The 23,373-nt window shown below is 44.5% G+C and overlaps 1 protein-coding gene across 2 annotated transcripts; it reads left to right on the forward strand.

Annotated features, from left to right (window-relative positions):
- The first annotated feature begins 84 nt into the window (after positions 1-84).
- tut4 (terminal uridylyl transferase 4) lies at positions 85-18,594 on the forward strand. Of its 2 annotated transcripts, XM_060066346.1 has the most exons (30): positions 85-231; positions 695-1,277; positions 1,783-1,919; positions 2,087-2,203; positions 2,708-2,885; positions 3,143-3,231; positions 4,079-4,130; positions 4,287-4,356; positions 4,848-4,974; positions 6,059-6,178; positions 6,556-6,738; positions 7,084-7,258; positions 7,588-8,111; positions 8,479-8,629; positions 8,836-8,922; positions 9,077-9,180; positions 9,484-9,541; positions 9,745-9,848; positions 10,241-10,330; positions 11,165-11,278; positions 12,575-12,652; positions 14,314-14,491; positions 15,022-15,069; positions 15,209-15,291; positions 15,396-15,511; positions 15,672-15,826; positions 16,210-16,301; positions 16,417-17,059; positions 17,575-17,745; positions 18,073-18,594. In XM_060066346.1, the coding sequence occupies exons 2-30, from the start codon at positions 758-760 to the stop codon at positions 18,159-18,161; spliced, it is 4,653 nt and encodes a 1,550-aa protein (XP_059922329.1). In that variant the 5' UTR covers positions 85-231; positions 695-757; the 3' UTR covers positions 18,162-18,594. The 2 variants fall into 2 exon arrangements, with proteins under 2 accessions (XP_059922329.1, XP_059922330.1); XM_060066347.1 differs by lacking the exons at positions 85-231; positions 695-1,277 and having other exon boundaries at positions 2,676-2,885.
- Positions 18,595-23,373: the final 4,779 nt, after the last annotated feature.

Raw genomic sequence — 23,373 nt, forward strand, 5'->3', positions numbered from 1 at the left:
TGGGTTGGAATGGATGGGCATTTGTTATTATACAGTGTGTAGGCCTATAGATGTACAGTAGCTCTTGGAAATGGATGAGGATGCCGAATCCGAATCTCCTCCACCATCACTGTACACTCCCACAATGCACCGCGGCGCGATATATTTACATGGCGTCGGGCCGTGCGCTATAAAAAACAACACGGGCAGTAGGAACATGGACGACAATAAACTTCGACTTTGAACACTCAAGTGAGTTTATACTCGTCGATTCCCTCTTTCTGTCGTCCCCCATCACGTTTTTGTCGCTGTCCTCGCTCCCCATGGTGTTACATTTAAACTATTGTGTTGTTTATCTCACGTTAGCCATGCTAGCTAACGTGCTAGTTGTGATCTATATAAGTCTCCAAAAGACGGACCACGGGCAAGCCAGGATAAACCTCGTCCAAATATATGTGTGATGTATATGTGTGATGTTGTTTGCCTGCCGATCCAACATGCTGTTCTGGCTTTCCTGGGTTTACTTATGAACGAGAGCTAGCTAGCGGAAGCATCACTGTATGGATGCGCTTGTTTACGTGACGTCCTCTGTGTGTATGCCTGGGGGGAATGTCCCATACAGTTTATTGTTTTTTTCTCGGATGTTGGGGTTATTGTTCAACATATGCTTATAGTCGGAGATTGATATGAAATATAAAAGTGTTTTTTTCTTCAGATTTTATTTGGCTTGTCTCGGCGTGGAGGTGCTGTTGTTGACTCCAGCAGGGACCACAGAAACATGGACGAGTCCACAAGCGCTTCGAAGACAGTCAAGCCATCCCGTACCCCAGTCAGAGCAGGACCCCGGGGCCCGATGGCCACTAAACCCATCATCAACAACAGCAGCAACAAGGAGCCCCAGCCTCCGCGAGACGTCACAAAGTCCGCCGGTCGCAGCAACAACGACCCCAGTAAGGCAACAAGAGAGAGCCACAGCGCTGGCAACCAAGGGAGTTACGGGGGTCTGGGCAGGGGAAACACGGATAGTCACCAGGACAAAGGGAGAGGTCGTCCACGCCGGCTTACTGGCAGGACCAGCTCGGGGGACAGAGGCAAAGGGAAAGCGCCTGGTCAACAACAGCAGCAACAGCAACAACAGCAGCAGCAGCTTCCAGGTCAGGTGACTCACCCCAGCGCCCCTCTGTCTGCGTCCCGGGGTCCCCCGGGAGGAGGCAGAGAGAGCGGTTCTTCTTCTTCAGTGGTGCTTTGTGCTACGGAGAGAGGCATCCCAGAGCAAGCAAGGGCCAATCAAGGGAAAGGCAAGTCTCTCGCCGGGTTTGGTTACATGCTAGGGTAATGTTAACTGCTTGAGGAGAGTGGCCACATTTAGGGCTGTGGTCCTGGAGAGATGACTGGGATTTTAGTGGAAGATTAATCATCTTTTTGCGCTATTGTTTTGGAAACTGGATCTTATAGCGCTTTCATTGGTTGGTAATTGTAGTACAATATTGATTATATGTTTTGAATGTACTACGGCTCGTATGGAAGTCAAATTCTTTTGTTGAATAAATAAATAGCTTGAGAGAGAGTCTGGTCAATTGTATCAACGCCAAGACTAGAAATTAAGTAATTCGAAGACACGGTTTTGAAATGGTTGGAGTACGGAAAAAAACATGCTAGGACTTTTATTTAAAAATAAATCGGTAAATATTCCAATCAAACATGATCAGACTTTTATTTCTCAATCTGCAAATGTTGCACTATAGAACATGATGGGTTTGGAGCTTGAGAAGCTTACCAAGCTGCTTGACTGTCCATCTGCAGCGTCGCAGGGTGAATCCATAGAGAAAGGGTCAGAGGTCGGTGCAGTGATGGTGGACGGAAAACTTACGGAGCAACAGCTGGGCCTGCAGCAGGCGGAGGAGCGCCTGTACCGGGACTACATCCATCGACTAGTGAAGGTACTGGCCGCCTTCCTAATGTCATACATTACCAACACTTGCTGTTGATGCATCACATAATGCAAGTAAACCAGCTGAACGTCCTCAGATTGCCGTGTTAACACATTAAAGGGCCAAATCGTCGGATCATGGATTTTAAATTGATTATTTATGTTTTGTCTTCACAGCAGTCCCCTGAGTACCCCAACTTTCAGTACTTATGCAAGCTTTGCTCTGTGCACATCGAGAACATCCAGGGAGCCCACAAACACATCAAGGAGAAGAGGCACAAAAAGAACATTATGGTGCGGTTTCAATCATGCTGAGTGTCAGATGAACGTTCTAATACTTTCTGAAAGACATTGAAAAGAGATTGTCGGATTTCCATTATGGTTTCATTAGTGCTGATGTATTTAACATCACAATTGTAATTTTTTTTCTTTTTCATGTGATATCACTGTAGAAACGTATGGGTATTGGAGTAGAACGCAAAAATTAGTCTGATGTAATGTATGCAAAATCGGCCTGAAAGATCTGACCCTAAATTATTCAGATATTTACTTTATTTTCGATGAACAGGAAGTTTGACGTTAAACTCACATTCAGGCATAGGGTCTCGATATTTTATTGTAGTCTGTATGAGCTTGTCTGACAAAATATGGCAAAACAATATTTGTGTATATTCCTAACACGTCAACATAAGACGACAATACTTAACAGTTGAAAGGTTGTCGCGTGCTCTCTCTTTAATGCGCTGAATTGGTTCTCTCTCCTCAGTGAGTTGTTTCTCAGGCCTGTTGTTATTCCAGGAGAAGCAGGAGGAGAACGAGCTGCGGGGCCTGCCTCCGCCGTCCGAGGCCCAGCTCTGGGCCGTGGACGCAGCGGTACTGGAGGCCGCCAGGGTCCAGGGCATCTCGGAGGAGGACTTCCAGCAGCGACAGGCTGTGGTCAGCCGGATGGAGGAGACTATCCAGCAACACCTCACCGGTGAGATTAATGTCCCAGAGGAAGGGGGGGAACTTATTATCCATATCATTTGGATAAATAAGGAATTTTGCCAACCAGATAAAAGAGAAGCAAAGCATATTATTTGGCAACACAACAGCTCACTGGTAGACAGGTAATGCTATGCACAATTAAAAACAAAGAGACAACCAAATTACTTCTGCTAACTTGCAAACTTTTTAATATTGTGCTAGATTCATGTTTTTTTAAGAATAAACATTTTGTCGGTTTTCCTCCAGCCTGCTCCCTCCGCCTCTATGGCTCCTGCCTAACCAGATTCGCCTTCAAGACGAGTGACGTCAACATCGACGTTGCTTACCCTGCAACGGTGAGTTACTATATGCTGTCAGGAAGGCCCAGATCTCAGTCGAATATAAGGAGGCGGTAGGCAGATGGGACTTTTATTCCCTCATAACAAAGTAGAAGACATATCGTCAGCCAACATTGCGATGTGATTCTTAAAGCTACTCTGCACTTTGTCAAGTTTTAAATTATGTGATGCAGCACCTTTTTGTTTATCGTTTCTCAACCTCACTTGTAAGTGGCTTTAGGTAAAATAATCAGATGAATGACTAAGTGCATATTAATAGTTTGATTATACACTGGGAACAGTCCCTTGTGCTATATTGATTATTAGTAGTGCTGTCAGTTAAACGCGTTATAAACGGAGTTAACGCAAACTGATTTTAACGGCGTTAATTTCTTTATCGCGCGATAAACGCCATTCTTTTATTATTTTTAATTTTTTTTTTTCTTTGGCTCAAAACAAAGAAGCAGTAGTCTGCCTGCTATGTTCAAGGCAGTATCTTTGTATTTTCATCGTTTAATTGCACTATAGGCATTTTTTTGTATCGTCCTGTTTTGATCAGTATATGCCAATGTTGTTATCAATAAAAAAACATTTGCACAAGGCAAGCCGATGCACTTCTCCATGTTGATAAGAGCATTAAAATTAGAAAAAATTAATGGGACAAAGAAATCAAGGGATGTTTAGCATAGAAAAAAGAATTGCGATTAATCGTGATTGCTCGCGATTAATCGTCATAACTATGACATTAATGTGATTAATCGCGATTAAATATTTTAATCGCTTGACAGCACTAATTATTAGTATTAAAAAGTGTTACTGATGACGCTTCTAATCTTTCTGATTGCTAATGTCCTCTCCCTCCCAGATGACTCAACCTGATGTGCTGATCCAAGTGCTTGAAATCCTGAAGAAGAGCCGTGAGTCTTTTAAAGATGTTTTCAATACTTAGAACTTTGGACTTTGTTCTGGAGTTCCTGCCCCTTTTCACTTCAATTCACTTCAGAAGTTTTCCTAACGGGAATCCTAGCTAAATCATCATGAACGGTCTTGTTCTTCTACTTTTACACATCCAGCTCAATTCTTGGAGGTGGAGTCAGACTTCCACGCCAAAGTACCTGTCGTGTTCTGTCGAGACACCAGCAGGTCAGTGACTTATTGTCCATTAACCTGCAATTGACTGGGTTATTCCTGTACGTAATTAATGGTTATTGTAATGAAATATGTTGCATTCTAGAAACGTGATGAATATTTCTTTAAATAAAAGTCTGCTCAATGAATAACCTGTGTATGTTTAAGTAACAGTACCTGGAATATTACCCTTTTTGTAAATTGTTATATTCTTTTACTACGTATTCATTAACAGTCTTGAGAAGGTTCTTGGTTTGTGTTGAAGATGCAATGAATGTACAATAAGGAAGTATGTTGCATACCAGAAATGATCTGAACGCCTTTTTGAATGTCATTGTCAAATTAAATTTCTCATAATATTTGAATAAAGAAAAAATCATCAAAAATCAAAAAAGACATCCATCCAATAAAGAAATCATGATGAAATATTTTCTTGAGTTAATACTTGTTTTGTTTAATTTAAAGTCCAAGTCTCTGATTGTTGTCCGTGGTTGCAATGTGTGCAGTGGGCTGGCCTGTAAGGTGAGCGCCGGTAACGACCTGGCCTGCCTCACTACCAACCACCTGGCGACCCTGGCCAGACTGGAGCCTAGGCTGGTCCCTTTGGTCCTGGCCTTCCGCTACTGGGCCCAGGTATGGCCCACACTCACTCAATTACATTTCTTTGTTCTGAGACTAGTGGTGTTAAAGGGGCGAGCAGAGACATAGCAACTTATCTTCCAGAGCAGAAAATTGAAGGTGTTACGGGTGACTCCTGGCCAAAAGGTTCTGGGTTTGAACTCTTATGTCAGAATGCCTACAGTTTAACTAGGCGTTCTTGAAAATGTTCCCTAACCCCCTACCCGACTGATTATTAGTTAGTTTGCCTGAATTTACTACAATTCACTTTGGATATAAGCGTCTGCAAAAATGACAAGATGGCATGATAGTAAATATTAGGGCTGGGTATTGCCAGGTATCTCACAATTCAATTCGATTCTTGAGGGCTTGATTTGATTCGGTTCAATTTGATATTGATACAATTGTTTCGATATCGATTCAATAATACGTGCAGATGACAAAAATACCTAAATATTATTTAGAATGAACCATTTCAAAATGAATGAACCATTTCATTGTGCTTTAACTAGCAAAAAGGGAATACACCATTGTATAGTATTGTTCCTGAGCTAAACTTGCAGCATAAAAGTATTAATCATAACATGTACAAATGTAAAAGGGCATGTACATTTAGGCTACTCGCTTCTAGATTACAATGACTTTTCTTTTTTTAATGGAAATAATCGATTTAAAATAAAAATCTGAAAAAATTCGAAATTGAACGAGAACAAATAAACTGCAGTGCATTGATGAGTTGATATTTTTACCCAGCCCTAGTAAATATGGTTTATTAGTTTCCACAAATCCACTGTTTCAGTATTTATTTGGAAATGCATCACATGATTTTGCAGCAGTTAAATTCAACATTAGTGGTGTTCTATATTCTGTAGGTGTGTTTTTTAATCCCTGTAGCTCCCTGTATTTGATTTATTGACCGCAGATGGGCTTTCTTTAGTGTTTTCATCCCTGCAGATTGGACTCTTGTTTCTTAATCGTGGCACCTGTGTTTTTTTGTGTTATAATCCCTTTGTATATCTGTGCTCTAATCCCTGAGTGTATTTCTGCGTTGTAATCCCTGTGTTCCTCTGGGTTTTCATTCCGCTGTGTTCTCACTCAGCTGTGCCACATCGACTGTCAGGCCGAGGGAGGCATCCCGTCCTACTCCTTCGCCCTCATGGTGATCTTCTTCCTGCAGCAGAGGAGAAAGCCCATCCTCCCGGTCTACCTGGGACACTGGGTATAATACAGTACACACTCTATTATGTTGTAGTCTAGGGGCAAGGGGTGTTCAGCCCAGCCAAAAGGATCTGGGTTTGATCCTGTGATGTCCGTAGAAATGCCTGAGACTGTAAACTTCTTTGGATACCTTCATCTCCTAGATTAATAAATTTGAATAAAATATTTGGCCTAGGAATTTATGAATTATTGCCACAATGGACATGGACATGAAAAGACGTGGATATAAAGAGAAAGTGATTGTAGACATAAAAAATATAACATAAACTGGCATGGCATCAGACCATTTTTTCATAGTTTAGATGTAGGCTTGATTTGGCAGCTAATGAACTAGGTAGTTGTTAATTTATAGTTAATCTCTCTCTCTCTCGCTCTCAGATTGAAGGATTCACTGCGAAGCGTGTGGACGAGTTTCACCTGACTGGCATCTCTCTGGATGTGTTTGTGCGCTGGGAGCACAGAACCCCCAGCACCACGGAGGGCCGGGGCGAGCACCGGGGCGAGCACCGGGTAGAGGGCAAGCCCAAGCCGGAGCAGACCAAAGCGGACGGGGAGGGACTGGTGAGTAGGGTTCGGCCGTTTCCAGTTCTATCGGTGCGGCGTGCGAGCTCGGACAGGTTTCATTGTATCATGAGACGGTATGACAAATTAATATGTCGCCTATTGCTTATAGCAGCAACTTGTGTTGCTTAACATAACTTTATTGCATTAGAAATATGCAAAATATATAATACATTGCAATGATATTACACAGCCTAATGGATTATCACCTGGGATAGAAAATAGCCTATTGCAAGCCACTCAATCTGATTATCGCAGCAGAGGCGTGGGTCGACAAAGCGGAGATGTGATGAAAGTCCCACCTTTTGTAGCTCAGATAACAATGTGTTTGCCGCCCCCCTACAGACCCGTCTGACCATGGGCGGGGGTGAGGGTCAGTCCCTGGGGCAGCTGTGGCTGGAGCTGCTGCGCTTCTACACCCTGGAGTTCGCCCTAGAGGACTACATCATCAGCATACGCCTTAAGGAGCTCCTGACCCGGGAGCAGAAGAACTGGCCACGCCGCAGGCTGGCCATCGAAGGTACACACACAATCTGGGATCGACTGGTTTGGACTCACTCTTGACCCGTTTGCCATTGTCATGTAGTAGATTCTCGTTGCAGGTAAGTGTTGGGGCTCATAATCCCAGAAAATCCTGGTATTGAATCTAACTAATTAAGGTTCACTTAGAAAAAATTTGCTTGCCGAAAGACCATTGAGTCTCAAACCTCCAATCCAATTTATGTGGTGACTTTTACAGACCACAAAAGGGCAACCTAAAGATTTAAAAAAGCCTATATTCTCAGCTGGCCTAAAGTCATCCACCAATCTGTAAATCTGCTGAACATGCTGATTTCCTTCCTTTTTCAGATCCGTTTGCTGTGAAGAGGAACGTGGCACGCAGTCTCAACAGCCAGATGGTGTTTGAGTACATCCAGGAACGATTCCGCACCGCATACAAATACTTTGCCTGCCCCCAGAGTCTGAGCACCAGGGGGCGCCAAAGAGGGGGTAAGCAGGCCGGCAGAAGGCCTGGCACTGGGGGGGCCCAGAAACCAAGAGAGGAGGAAGCTGGGAAGGATGGACAGAGGCGAATGAATGAGGTTGAGGGAGAGGAGGAGGAGGAAGGAGCAGGTGGCTCTGGCAGAAAGAAGGGGGATTTGTTGGAGGGACGACTGCAGGACTTGGGGCTCAGCGATGGGGAGAGCCCCGACAAGAAGAGGCTTTCCCTGGCGGCCAACGGCGTGCTGGACAGTGACTCTGAGGAGGAGGAGGAGGATGATGAAGAAGAGATGGAGGAGGAAGAGGAGAACCGCGTCTCACAGAAGAACAGGCTCGTTCTGCCAGAAGACCTGCACTATATATTCGATAGGATGATTTTCACGGGCGGAAAGGTAATTTGAACGACACGCAAGCAATATAAATTCCATCCCTAGCCTAATGTCTTGGATGTAACCATATCTGATGCATCATGGGAATTACAAACAGAAAAATTGTATTTAAAAAAAAACAACACATTATTGAAAACGACATTCGTTGGACTTTCCGTGTCTTTGACCTCCTGCGTCTTTGACTTCTTGTGTCTTTGATTTCATTTGTCTCTGACTTCAGGTGTCTCTCACTGTGTCCTTGACTCCCTCTTATTTTGCGTACCCTTGTTTTTGCCTTCCCATGAGTTTGACTTCCTTTTGAGTTTGACCTCCTCCGTTTTCCTTCTTGCGTCTCTGACCTTCTGTGTCTTGGGTGGCTTCCTGTCCCCAGCCTCCGACAGTGGTGTGCAGCATCTGCAAGCGTGACGGTCACCTGAAGGACGAGTGTCCCGAGGACTTCAAGAAGATGGAGCTGAAGCCGCTGCCCCCCATGGGCGACCACTTCCGGGAAATCCTCGACGGCCTCTGCAGGCTCTGCTACCGTGCGTCCTCCGCAGCACTATACCGTCTATTGTCAATGCTATGTATTACTTATTAATGGTTAGACGTGTTGTGAAGGTAGTCATGTGACCAAATGTTACAATCCAACCAACAAGACCACAAGTGTTTTCATATTCATGTATTTTATATTTCATATATTCAGGTGAATATATCTGAGGTTTACCACCGAATGTCTGTTTTGTTCTAGATGAGCTTTCTCCCTCGTTAATCGACCAGCAGAAGAGGGAGCAGATCCTTGTTGGTTTGGAGAGGTTCATCAGGAAGGAGTACAACGGTGAGCACTGGGTCTCCGATCCCAAATATCTTCCATTCAAATCCACTGTCCAGTTATATTCAATTCTACCCTTGCATGTATTGTATTGTATAGAGCCCATCACCTGTAAATACAACATCCTTCTCACTGTGTTTGCCGTCCCACTGCCCAACAGATAAGGCTCTGCTGTGTTTGTTCGGCTCGTCCAAGAACGGCTTTGGTTTCCGTGACAGCGACCTGGACATCTGCATGACCCTGGAAGGTCACGACACTGCAGAGGTCAAGAGGGGACACATACTTGCACAGAAACCTACACTTTGGCAAACACACTTGGATTTAATATGTTTTTATAGCTGCATAAACATTGGTTGAAGAAGTCTTCAGTCTTACTGTTTGTGGGACAGTAGACAAGCATTGATGTACAGTATGTTTTTTGAAGGCATGGCCATGGTTGGATGCAGAGCTAAGAGCTCTTCTAGGAGCAAGGCTCATATTTTTAGAAGGCATAACACCAGCATGCCCTCAGTCAGTGGGAAAACCACTGGAAATTCACTCTCCGCTTTGTCCCATCTGTTCTTGCAGAGGTTAAACTGTAAGGAGATCATCGAAGGACTCGCCAAAGTGCTCAAGAAGCACACAGGTAGATTCACTATTTACTGACAAGACAATTATTTGAACATATTTAGAAGTTAACTGCTTGAATATCTTGATGTAATTGTACTTTTAGATTTTATTTGTTAACGTTATTATTATAATTATTATAAACAAAGGTAATATGGATATATATCAATATCTGCATATTTCAATATTTTGTGTTCTTAAACATGCTCTTTGTGTCCCTAGGTCTGAAGAACATCCTGCCTATCACCACAGCTAAAGTGCCCATTGTGAAGTTTGAGCACCGGCAGAGCTTGCTGGAGGGAGACATCAGTCTCTACAACACCCTGGTGAGTCTTGTGTTTTACACCACACCTCCTGCTGCTACTCCGACCTCAACTTCTTACTAAGCGTCCTGTCAACTTGAACTGGGGCAGGTTACCCTGGCCCAGATATGTCATATCTTTTTGCGGTTATTTTTAAGGTTGAATGATACAGGACAGTATTTGTATGCCCTGTATGGGGTTTCAAACTTTTACATTCTTCAAATGAACGACTCAAATTCCTCAACAATAAAATGAAAGTGAGAATATTTGTCCTTGGAAACCAAGTGCAAATATTGTACTTGGGTTTCCAAGTTTAAATATTTTTACCTTTGTGTATGTAACACATGTCCATGCCATATTCGAATCTGCCTTGTATTGTTTCAATGATGTAATCTAAGGTGTACTCTGTGTTTCAGGCTCAACACAACACCAGGATGCTGGCCACCTACGCTGCCATCGATCCCAGAGTGACGTTCCTTGGCTACACCATGAAGGTTTTCGCTAAGGTACCAGCCACACACTATAAACACCACACTCTGTATCTAAGACACTCGAGACATGACGCTCTGTACCAAACGCACTCTTGACACCAAACTCTTTACCAAACACACTGTAGACACACCACATTCTGTACAAAACACACTCTAGACAACACACTCTGTACCAAACACACTCTAGACGAGGCACTCTACCAAAACACTAAACAACACACTCTGTTCCAAACATACTCTGTACCAAACACACTCTGTACCTAACACACTCTAGACAATCATCCTGCCACTTCTGGCGAATCAAAGTTGTTGGTTACATCGTTTTCTGACGAGTCAACCTATCCGTTTTTTTTCTGACCAAAGTATTTGGTACATATTGTATAAGATAATGCTTCATCAATCTGGGGAGGGATATCTGGGAATGCAAATTCATATTGTACGGGGAAAACTCCCATCTCCTTTTAATGGGTTTGGGTCGAGTTAGGTACTTTGTTCTGCCCCCAGGGGCATGAAGGTAATGAATAAGTAAATTAGTCAAGTAAAATGAATAAAAAATCAATTTAAGAACATAATGGAAGCACAGCAGGGATGTTTTTAATCTAAAATAACAGACGTATGATAATGGGATATTATTGGTATATTATTATGACCTATACCTTTTAGCTTCCGACAAAAGACACAAGGACCTGGTTTGAGTTTGGGAACTTTATTGATTGAATTCCTTGTTAGTAGTCTAATATTGTTTTTGACTCTATTCTTTGATTGTCCTCATCATCACCTACCTTGGAATGAACTGTCGAGTAAATGCCTAGATAATTAATGTGTGTGTGTGTCTGTGTGGGTTCCCAGCGCTGTGACATCGGCGATGCGTCCCGGGGCAGTCTGTCGTCCTACGCGTACATCCTCATGGTGCTCTACTTCCTGCAGCAGAGACAGCCCCCCGTCATCCCTGTCCTGCAAGAGGTAACGCTAGCCATCCAGCTGCGTGCAGTCAGAGATTACAAGCTTTTTCTTTGGCTCTATGCTATTCCAGAGGCTACATGCTATCAACGATGCTTCATGTGCTACTTGATAGCCCAGACATATTGAAGACGAGATGGCTGACCTACAGTTGATCTGATTTATAGAAAGAAAAAAAAAAAATCTACCGTATTTTCCGCACTATAAGGCGAGTATAAACCGCAGCAGCTAAATTGAATGATGCGTACATATATAAGCCGCACTGGACTATAAGCCGCAGGTGTTTTAATGTTTAATTACCATTAGGGCTGGCCCGAATGCCATTTTTCAGGCTTCGAATGATCGTTGGTTTTTCCAAGCAAATATTCGAATACTCGTTCCAGAAAAAAAACCCATCAAAAACAACATTAATAATCCCTATATCCCTGGAACCGAATTTCACAGTATCTGCATATTTTGTTGAATATTTAATAGCTTTTGAACGTTAATTAGTAGGCCTAAGTAGGTTGAAGTTCCTTGGTTTTTCCCCGTGAAAGCGAACAGCTGTTGATCCGTTCCAAATCAGCTGTCTTCTGCCATCTCGGCCCTTACGGGAGCTTTTCAATTCATCCTGGAACGTGCATCTTTTCAGGGAATTTGTACAATAAATCCATAACAAATACCGAATATTGATGTCTTATGTGTCCATATTATATCCATTATATTGTCCGGGTATTCCCAAGACGCTCACGCTCTGCAGCAAGCCAGTCACAGTTGATTGGCGCGGCGCTGTACAGCGAACGTAAACAAACAACTAAGCTAAGGTTAGCATTTCGTCAAGTATTACTTTTCCTCCCGAGATCCCGCTAATGTTGTGTTATAAAGTAAAGGGAAACAAGATATCTATTCTTCCTCCACCTCTCTCACTTCTCTGCTTGGTGTCGCTGACGCTTATAGTTTGCCTCCCTCGCTCTGGTAACGTCACGTACGTGGAAAAAAAACAAACACGATGCTCCGAATACTGATTTAAGCTTTGAATACCAATTTTCAGAGTGGCCGTTAGCTGTAAAAATTCATAGATTAGCCGCACCGTTATATAAGCCGCAGAATCGAAAAATGGGAAAAAAGCCGAGGCTTATAGTCCGAAAATTACGGTACATGTAACTTTATTTAAAGCGAACTGAGGCCGATTTTAAGAGCCTATCTTTGGGCCCCCAAATATGTTTTTGATTGCAATAGGGGCAGTAACTTTCCATCACCAACAGTAGATTAATGTTGTGGGATATTATGTTTACATTTTCCTATGTTGGGATTTTCCAGATCTTTGATGGGAGCAACGTTCCAGAATGCATGGTGGACGGATGGAATGCTTTCTTCTTCAACGACATTGAAGACCTGGTAAGACCTTCATCAACCTTTCTAGTGCCCACCTACATCTACCTGAGTAGACCCACCTACAACTACCTGACTAGACCCACCTACAACTACCTGACTAGACCCACCTACATCTACCTGACTAGACCCACCTACATCTACCTGACTAGACCCACCTACATCTACCTGACTAGACCCACCTACATCTACCTGACTAGACCCACCTCCATCTACCTGACTAGACCCACCTACATCTACCTGACTAGACCCACCTACAACTACCTGACTAGACCCACCTACATCTACCTGACTAGACCCACCTACATCTACCTGACTAGACCCACCTACATCTACCTGACTAGACCCACCTACATCTACCTGACTAGACCCACCTACATCTACCTGACTAGACCCACCTACATCTACCTGACTAGACCCACCTCCATCTACCTGACTAGACCCACCTACATCTACCTGACTAGACCCACCTACATCTACCTGACTAGACCCACCTACAACTACCTGACTAGACCCACCTACAACTACCTGACTAGACCCACCTACAGCTACCTGCCTCCTACTTGACTAGCCCCAGCTACAGCTACCTGCCTCCTACTTGACTAGCCCCACCTACAGCTACCTGCCTCCTACTTTAATAGTACCCACCTACAGCTACCTGCCTCCTACTTTAATAGTACCCACCTACAGCTACCCATCTCTCTTCCAGAATAGCTACAAACCGTAAGTTGTCAGGTAGTAGGGATGGGCACGAGTAGTAAATTCCAAACTCGAGTGAATTCCTCGAGGATCAATCAAGTACTCGATTCATCTAATCTATTTTTAGAATGCAACGCATCTGCAGCAGATAGGCCTAATGATGAACGGCAATATTACCAACCAAACATGTAATGCTTATTCTCAATCAAAACAGTCAGAGTTATCAGAGTATTCATTATTTATTTTGCAAGGCAAAATAGACAAAACACATTTTCCTTTCAAAAATAAATACGCGTCTCACAAGTAGCAAATAATTTAAAGCTGCAAATAAAACGGCAGCAAATGAACTAAAAAAATACGGGAGTACAGCTGCGTCTTGCGGCGGTGAAAGTAGTCAACACACTTGGTTGCTGCGGGTATGCTTTCCCGAACTCACCGTTGTGTTTCAGGAGCATGGCATATATTGGCATATTTTACTTTTCACCTTATGATCTCCTATTTCTGTGAAGTATTTCAATACTTCGCTGCGCTTTGTTTTAACCGCCATCTCTTAATTTTGATACATTTAATTTGCTCTGTGCACACGGCACGCGCCAGTGGCGCCACACAGAAAATGTATACAGTTGCTCCAGAAAACTTGTCTGTGTGTGTATATGCAAACTCGAGTTTGCCTGTCCACCAACCGAGTTCATTTGAGTACTCGAGTATTCGATTCCTCACGCCCATCCCTAGTAGGTTGCTATCTTCCTACCTGATTACATATCCCATCTTACTACTTGACTACCTACAGAATACCTTCCTACATGTAGATACCTACCCATCCAATCCACACTCCCCAATTCATCTAGTTAGGTAAAAAGGTTTTATTTTTATATTTATTGTTGGCAATAGGAGCTGTTGTTGTTCGCAACAGAACATCGCAAGGCGTGTCTCAGGCTTGTGTGTGCATGTTGCTCTCGACCACACAGCGGCGCCGTCTCCCTGAGCTACAGCAGAACAAGGAGTCTGTAGGGGAGCTATGGCTGGGCCTGCTGCGCTTTTACACTGAAGAGTTTGACTTCAAGGAGCACGTCATCAGCATCCGCCAGAGGAAGCGCCTCACCACCTTCGAGAAACAGTGGACCAGCAAATGCATCGCCATCGAAGGTGCTCCTCGCAACACAAGCTGTCCTCACCAGCTGTTGGCCACGGGGGTTCAGAGTCAGACGATAAAAGTCCTTCTGTAATAGACAGCCGGGTTTAGAAAAGAAAAGTCCCTTCCCAGTAGTGAGTGGAACTTTCAGGTTTAGAATATAAAAGTCACTCCGCCGTTTTGGGAGAGGGGATGCGGTCTGGTATATAAATTAAGTCAAATTTAGAAAAGTCAAACCCACTTCCCAGTAAGAGAGCAGGAACCAGAAAATAAAAGTCCCTTCCCAGTAGTGCTGGGAGAACTGTCAGGATAAGAAAATAAAAGTCCCAGTATCCCTCCTTCTGTTTTGAGTCGACCATCTGGATTTGATAATTAACAACAACCCAGGGGTACGGCTAATGATTAAATCAGTGGGCTGGGAGGCGGAAACATGGCAGGACTTTTAATTTTGTAAACCAGAGAGTGCCTACTGGCCTTGCCACAGTAACAACAGTGTTTTGTTTTCTGTTCAAACCCTTGTTCACTCCACCAATTGCTTCCACAGACCCCTTTGATCTGAACCACAACCTGGGGGCTGGCGTTTCACGCAAAAGTATGTACACACACGCACACGCTAATTTCCCTTACTCCTCAGCATTCATGCTTTTCTTTTATTGATCGGTTTTATTATGCATAATTATTTTGGATGATTAATGCATTCATCTTATCTTACCATTTACTCTGGTTTTCAGTGACCAACTTCATCATGAAGGCCTTCATCAATGGCAGGAAGTTGTTCGGCACTCCGTTCTATCCCCTTTCTGGCACAGAGGCGGTGGGTCAACTCCACTTGAAATCAGATTTCTACTCTGATTGATGAATTTGATCTCCTCTTCTGCGGCCTCCTATGGTCCCTTACTTTGAGTGTTTTGTTCTCAGGACTACTTCTTTGACTCCAAAGTGCTGACCGACGGGGAGCTGGCGCCCAACGACCGATGCTGTCGGATCTGCGGCAAGATCGGCCACTACATGAAGGACTGTCCCAAGAGACGCAGGTCTGTGCAACAGCAGGGGCTCTGCTCTCTGCTCTCTGCTCCCCGTATAGAGCAGGCTATAGTGGGGCCGGGCTATATATGGTCAAAGCACTGAAGAAGGACCATGAGTGTGAATGCCGGGCTTGAAGGTTAACCCGTGTCCTGTGTCCTCCTCCCCCAGGGTGAAGAAGAAGGAGGGGGAGAAGGAGGAGGACGTGAAGGAGGACGAGCGGGAGCCCAGGGAGAGACGCTGCTTCCAGTGTGGGGACATGGGCCACGTCCGCCGGGACTGTCCAGACTACAGGCACCTCCGCCAGAGGGCCCCCGGGGGTCCAGGTATACACACGCATGATAACACATACAGGGGCTCTCACACCCACTCACTCACTGAGTCATACATGTAATCACACACACACATGTACTAACACAATCACACACACACAGTCACACGCTCAGACAGACAGCACTGAGCAATATTTGACCTTGACCCTTTATTCACTGTTTAAGATTAAACGTGAGTAAGAGCTGGACAGTGGAACAGGTAAAGTGCATTAGAAGCTTTCCAAACCGAGTCCTGTGCTCACCTGGTCTGGACTAAGAGACAGTAGGACAAGCTTGTGTGTTCCCGCTGAAGCCTTGGCCAGATAGAGACTGACAGTACAATGTAAAGATGTGCATGCGCTAATGGCGGCCTGTGTTTCTTTGTGTTGGTTGACCAGCGGCCCACATGGTGCGCAACATGGTGAGCTCTCATTCCATCCCTATCCCCCAGTCGGACCGCACCGCGAGGACCAGACAGTCTTCTGAATGCGTGAGTACTTGGGGGGGAAAAGGCTCAAAAGAAAAACCCTCTGATACATCGTCGGTCTGGTGAGGATGTGGACCAAGCCCTGTAACACCTCTCTCTCTGTGTTTCCTATCACCAGTCGGACAGCCGCCAGACCCCGCCCTACTCCCCCCAGCCCACCCCCTTCTCCCAGAGCCCCTCCCCCTTCTCCCAGAGCCCCGCCCAGCCGGCGGGCTCCCCGCAGACCGCCCAGTGTAAGAGCAACGCCGGCGGCCCGGCTAAGGTGCCCCTGCCCCTCTTCAACTTCCCCGCCGCCCACCCGGCTCAGTTCCATCCCGGGGCCGCCGCCACGCTCTCCGCCCTGGGACTCCTCGCTCCCCACCCCTCCCAGGGCCCGGGTCACCACCCTCACCCACACCCCCACCCCGTGCACATCTCCCCCAACTCCTCCTGGCCCATCCACGGCCCCGTGCTCCCCCCTGCCGCCGCCGCCGCCTCCTCCACCGCCACCGGCCCTTCGCCCCCCGGCCTCAACTTCCCCCTGCGCCCCAGCGGGAACCCGAAAGGGCCCGGGGTGGTGGGCGGAGGCGGGGGCGGTGGCGGGGTTGTGGGCGGCGGTGGTGGTGGTCACGGGGCAATGAACCTGAATGACCCAAGCATCATCTTCGCCCAGCCCGCGGGGAGGCCGCTGGGCCTGGGGGGGGCGGGCCGCGACGCACACTGGCAGAATCACCTGGCACAACCCGGGGCACTGGTGGGCAACGGCACTGTAGCCAAGTCAGGTATACTGAACACCGGCTGAACACACGCGCCTATACAGTGCACGTCCAGCCCCTATGGCAGCACCAAACCGAACTCATGGAGTCTGGCTTTTCGGATTGGTTCATCTGGTGCAACTTGATATCAGAAACGACAGAGGACTTGTTTTCGGTTTTTGGGAAATCCTACTCGTTGAGAAGGTTTCTTGACAGAATGACACCTTGGTGATGGCACCTTTTGGTTTTATTGCACAAGTAGATCTGGATTGGGCTGGGCAATACAGAGACACCAAAATGGGATCGGAACACCACTAATCCCCATCGGGGTTAATGGAATACTGGTGACTCGTCTTAAAAATATAGTGATATATCTTGACATCGAGTGTATCTTTCTATTATTGTAAAAAACGTCTCCTCTATGGCCCAGCTCTAGCCAGACATACTGTATTTGGTCCGGATGTCTTCAGATCTGAACGCCAGGCTTTGTGTCTTCTTTCCTTCATCGATATCCCTAAAGCCTCCTTCTCGTTTGTGCACAGAGCCGGGCTTCCAGGGCCAGTTTGGGGCTGGGAGCCAGGGCTCCCGGAGCTGGGAGCCCAGTGCGGGGCCCCATTTCTCCATGTCCCCGTCCTGGCCTTACCGCATGCCCCACGGCTTCCTCCAGCAGGGCAATGGAGCCTACCAACACAGCAAAGCCTTCCAGGGCCCAGGTGAGCCCTGTCATCATACGACTACTGACCCAATCCCCACCGCCCTACAAGCAGGATGTGGGGCGGGACTAAGTGTGAGGAGGGGTACATTACCTTCCTAGGTGCACATACTAGCTGCGAATAGGGAGCTATGAATCGGGAGACCACTCCAGCTTGTCTTTCTTTCAATGTAAATCAGGTCCGAACTATGTTGTTATTGGTTGGACTATTCTTCTCCAGCTATTTAGTAGACTCTGTCATTTGACCTGAAGTGATTGATTTTGATGGAAAATGTCTAATATAATGCTATCGTTTCTTTAATATTGTACCGGTTTTTATGGGTTTCAGGTTCCGTTGGAAACCCCAACCAGAACTTTCCAATGGTCCAGCATGTCCGCCACCATGTAAACTTAAACTTCATCCAGCAGAAGAAATGAATTCAGCCGCACAGTTTTATTCGGTACCCTAGCAAAACAAAATAATGTAAAGTAAACTTTACATCATTTGGTCACCAGGATTTTTTCAATGAACTTTTATCATTTTTGTACAGTTTTTAAGTTTTATTTTAATTTGTCTCATTGCATTGATTTGTGATACAAATGTTAAATATTTTAATGCCCCCATTTTTGAGGGGGTCCAAAAAAGCATTTTTATTTTAATGTGTAAAGTAAGGAAGAAAAAAAAAAAAAGGTTAACCTTTATTTTTATTAGCTGTATTCATACGTTTCTGCCAAAACGAAGGCTTTGAATAGACTTGATTTGTTTTAAAAACAACCTAACATGTCACCCCTAATGATGTAGTGCCAAAAAATGCATTGAAAAAATCCAGAAAAATTCTAAATATAAAAAAATAAACAAAAAGCAAAAACATATTGTGTTCGCTTTCTTTCTTTTGATAAATTTGTACATCACAGCTGGTCAACCTTTATTTTCTTTATATATGACCCAATTCTGCTGAATTTCGAGAACTTATAATACATCCAATATTGCCGTTGAATTTAGACTATTATTCAGAATATGACATGCAATTTTCCTCTGATGCCTAAACTATTGATGTCAGGAGCTAATTCTTGAAGTTCCACGTATAAGGGACCCAAATAAAACCTTGTGTTATAAATTGTGTCTTGTCAAGCTAATTTATCCAAAATTCCCCTGTGTCCCAAAAGTCTGGTGGTCGTCAAGGGGTGGATGGGGTTCTTGTTCAGATTTGTTCTTTTTTCTAAAACTTCTAAATTAAGAGGGAAATTCACCTACCATATAAGTGGATCACATTACAGCTGCTAGTGCAATCAAGATTTTGTGCAGGTTTCAGTGAATATGCGATAAGTTTGTCTCTTACAACCTTCTGGCTCCTAGTTCCTTTTCTTGATTGCGGCAAGTGATTTTAACATCACGTTTTTCCAAATCTCTTTGCAGGCACACTAGCATATCTCTCTAAGCCAGCCTGATACAGCATTTGCTAGATTTAACAATCTTTATGCAAGTAAACAATATAAAAGGGATAAACAATACTCATACTCTGATGGAATAGACAAAAGCTGGAATCAAGATTATCATAATAAAACAAAGGATAAAAAAAAAACAAGGCTTCATTTTTTCATGATCTTCAGATTTGTATTTTTTTTGTTTACATTGTCTCTTCTGTAACTTAACAATAATCAATTAAGTTCAGGATGTTTGGGCATCTTCTATTTTTCAGAATACACAGTTCTACTTTTGATAGCATTAAAGTCGTTTTAAATGTATATTATGTTTTAAATATGACATTGAGTTTTACCATGTATGTGCGAAAAGACAAGTGTTTGGACTGACTTATAATAAATTGTAAGTCCCTTGAAACCATTCATTCCCTAATTGGAAAAGAGTAATTAAATATCCCCCAGTGATGGGGAAACACCAGGACATGATCATTTGCCTGAGAAAAGGAGTAGTCTAATTACCTTAATTAATCTTTACCTTAAGGAAACCTTCTGCTTCATTAAGTCCTATGACCCCGTAAACCCTTTGCACCCAACAAAGGCTTCTTCTGAGCACGTGCGGGATTACATCTAAATATAGCCTGCGGTGATGGAGACGTCTTTAATTTAGAGTTGGCATTGAATTCTCCGGGTTTTGATTAGCGTTAACAAAGCTATTAACAATCCTAATGTCTGTGAAAACGGCTGGCCAGTCTTTTGCAGATTGCTGGTCGGTCCCATTAAACACCTTAACGAGACCGGAGTGTGAAAGTCAAACATGAAGAGTTGGTGATGAAACCGAAACTCAGAAATGTTTTCCTGCTCTAAGGAGTTGGATGTTGTTTTGATTCCAGCGGAGAACCCAATTAGTAGCAGGGAAATCATGAAAGACCCATCTGGAGATGCTGTGAAATTCTAACCTCCGGGTTGAAAAAGGTATTCATTGTGAAAATCTGATGTCCATGGTTGGATGTTAAAAAACAAACTGTAGGCCTACTGTAAATGTACAGTATGCCTTGAAACCGAAATGACAATGTTTTAAGTCTGATCTAGTTTTATGTTTTAACCATGTCAAATGACCAAGGGCTTTTATGTATCATGGCAGAAAAGTTAAAGGCGATTTTTAATAACCGTCACATAATCGATTTTTCTCGCAACCATTTTAAGGGAACAAGTAATAAGCAAACTTCTTATTTCTACATTGAGATGCTGAAGAGAATTAAATAGGCCAATTTATTACCTGCGGGCATCCTTGAGAAAGATGCCTTAACCCCTACCTGTTCATTAAGGAGATTTGCTTTGCATAAAAGTGTGTCTGCTAAATGACTGAAGTGTTCCCCCATCGACCAGTGCTGCCCTGGTTCCCTCAGCGTCTCCAGAGACGGACCCCTTCTCCAATACTCCATCATCCCGCCCCATAGATGAAACATTAACCTCATCGTTTTCCACCCCTCAACCACATAAAAAGTCTGGAAATATGCGGTGGGACCTTGATGACTTATGAGGTCCGCCGTACTTTCCACCCAGAAACAGCCAGTTGGCCGGGTTTATGTGTGTGCGTCGTTCGGATGGTTAGTATCGGAGTGCACCAGCCCTAATTGAATATCAGACCAATTAAAAAGAAGGGACAGGAGCCCTGAGAACCATCCCTTCTCCCTCCCTGGTAATTCTCTCACAGAGGGTCTAAATAGGGTTTGCCTCAGACTGATAATGGATGCCGCTGCTATCTAAACATGCACCCAAAGTCGGCTAAATCCCCACAGATTAGATAAAACGGACAAATTACACAGGAGGGAAAGTCAGATAGGCTTAGGGAGTGAGAGAAAAAAAAGTTTTTTCATCAGACGCAGGGAGTGTGTAAGTGGCATCTGTGTACGTGCACGTGTGTTCGTTCACCTATAAAAGTAAGATTACAGCTGTGCACGCCTATAAGTTATAAAATGTCAACAACTTTTTCCTGGAGAAAGTAGGACAAAATGAAGATTGATAAATTGTAAATGAACGGCTGGTTCCTGCGTCTCTTAACCTTTGCCAGTGTGCAAACGATGCGTTGGATAAACGGACAGCGTATGTCTGTGGCAGGCGCTTCATCACCTGCTTGGATGAGGAAGGAGAGCCATGGATCACTGCTCTGTGTCCGGGGCCTGCAGAACTCCTGGTGCGTTCTGTGTCATCCATCACCTCTCGCTGCTCTGTGCCACAGCATCATGTAGCTTTACTTTTATAGATGACTCCTTGTAAAATATTCCTCCTTGAATAATGGCACTGCTTTATGCCCCTCAAATGTGTGCCGTTTAGCCTATGGGTCGGCTCTAAGACGAAAGCAGAGTAGCAAAGTTTACACTAGTTAATTCAGAGGGCGGTAGTTTACATTTTGTAACCCTTTACTGAAAACATTTGAGAGATGGCTCCTTTAGAAGTTTAAAATGTGCAAAATGTGGTGGTATGTGATGTGACCTAAGAAGTTTGTTGCCCATTGATGCTTTCACTAACCTTGAGCCTAGCCTAACAACCCTTTACCTTGCTAACCTTTAGGGGGCAGCAAACTCATCAATTCTTGTCCTGTGTGTAGTTGTCCTTTAATAAAGAGAATACAAAGTGTGCCTGAGACTGATCATGTTTGTTTGCCAACCGTAGACATCATCTCATGCAACTGCACCTAAAGAGGTGGATGACTGTCATTTACCAGCCCATTTTGGCTAACCTTCAAACATGACACCCATCATCAATAAACCACCTTGAACAGAAAACGTCCACCGCAGCAAGACGTCCACTGACAGCTCCTCACAGTGGCCTCGCTGCCACCATTCTGTTCTGATGAAGGTCATCAACAGGAGCTACCCCCCACCAACTAAACTTCCTTTGAAACATAAACATTAATAAGTTACGATCCATCATCGAGCAACAACCACGCACACTGGTGTTCGCATACATCAGCCAATCGCGCCGTCAAAAGAGATGCGACTGAGAGGCGTGAATGTATGGGCTATGCGGGGCCGTAAATCTTGCCCCCCCGGTGGCCGCTCGCCAGTCTGTTAAGTGGATGTCAGGAGTGATCTCGTGGCGCCCGCCCTTCAGGGCACCATGAGTGGAACTGTCACTCGGCGACTTGGCACGAAACGTGCCCGCCCCCGGTGTTAAAATGCAAATTGCTTTTGCCTGACCCCTGCAAGGCGGACAGGGAGACCCGGTAGCACTCAAAGTGACCTGCTTTTGAACGGCTGCAGTGGGCAACACCAGCGTGAGATTTTCTGTACGGTACCACTACTACTAATACTAAATACCATGGGTGTCATTAGTGTTCATCACAACCATCACCCTGTCAACATCTGCCCATAATATCACTATACCAGTGAAGTAGTTAAAGTGACATTCTGCTTGTGGCTATGAATGATTAAGCCCTTTCGCGTCTTCTTAACTCTTGTACCGGAAAATATCTATTGCTTATAACACAGCAGTCTGCCGCCAGAAATATTATGTGACCCTAAATGCATTTCAGGGGACCCATAAAGTGGGGTCCTTCTAACCATAATTTTGGGAAACAATTCTGTTTTTGGGTTTGGTTTAAGGAGGCTGTTTGAAGCTGTAACTGAATCAACCATTACCATTTCTGCCTCTGCTGCACTTTTACCAGATGAATGGATACAACTGAGATCCCTATCACAGAATCTGACGGCCAAAGCTCAGCAGGGTGGAACAATAAACGTAGCCAAGATAATAGCTTTCTTTTGCCCTAATTGCTAAAGTTGCTAAAGTGACACCTCACACACTGACAGTCATCTGCAGTGACGGACCCTTTGTGGGATTCCTATGCTTGCGTTATCTGCTCAGCTTAGCATCTGTTTAGCTTATCTTAGCATCTGTTTAGCCTAGCTTAGCATCTGTTTAGCACAGCGTCCTCGGGAGACAGAGCAGGTGTTGTGTGATGTGTGACAGAACACCCCTGCGGGGGTCTCCTAGCTAGAATAACTAAACAACAGAGACATAAGCAGAGGAAAATACACAAATCTGTTAATCAAACGCTGTTATCCAGAGAAGAAAAATAGTTTATTCAATTATTTACTTACTTTTACTAATTGTTTACTTTTTCAGTGAATTCACAGAAACTTTCCAAACTTTCTCTATCCAAACCAACTTACATATTAATTACATACAGGTGACTGATTACCACGTTGGTTACCGGGCGTATTGC

This window comes from Gadus macrocephalus, chromosome 12 (genome assembly GCF_031168955.1).
Source record: "Gadus macrocephalus chromosome 12, ASM3116895v1".
Lineage (NCBI taxonomy): Eukaryota > Metazoa > Chordata > Actinopteri > Gadiformes > Gadidae > Gadus > Gadus macrocephalus.

Coding starts and splice junctions, on each gene's coding strand:
- tut4 (XM_060066346.1), top strand. CDS start 758: ATGGACGAGTCCACAAGCGCTTCGAAGACAGTCAAGCCATCCCGTACC. Junction 2,886..3,142: donor TATCCAGCAACACCTCACCG/GTGAGATTAATG, acceptor GTTTTCCTCCAG/CCTGCTCCCTCCGCCTCTAT. Junction 15,512..15,671: donor GACTGTCCCAAGAGACGCAG/GTCTGTGCAACA, acceptor CTCCTCCCCCAG/GGTGAAGAAGAAGGAGGGGG.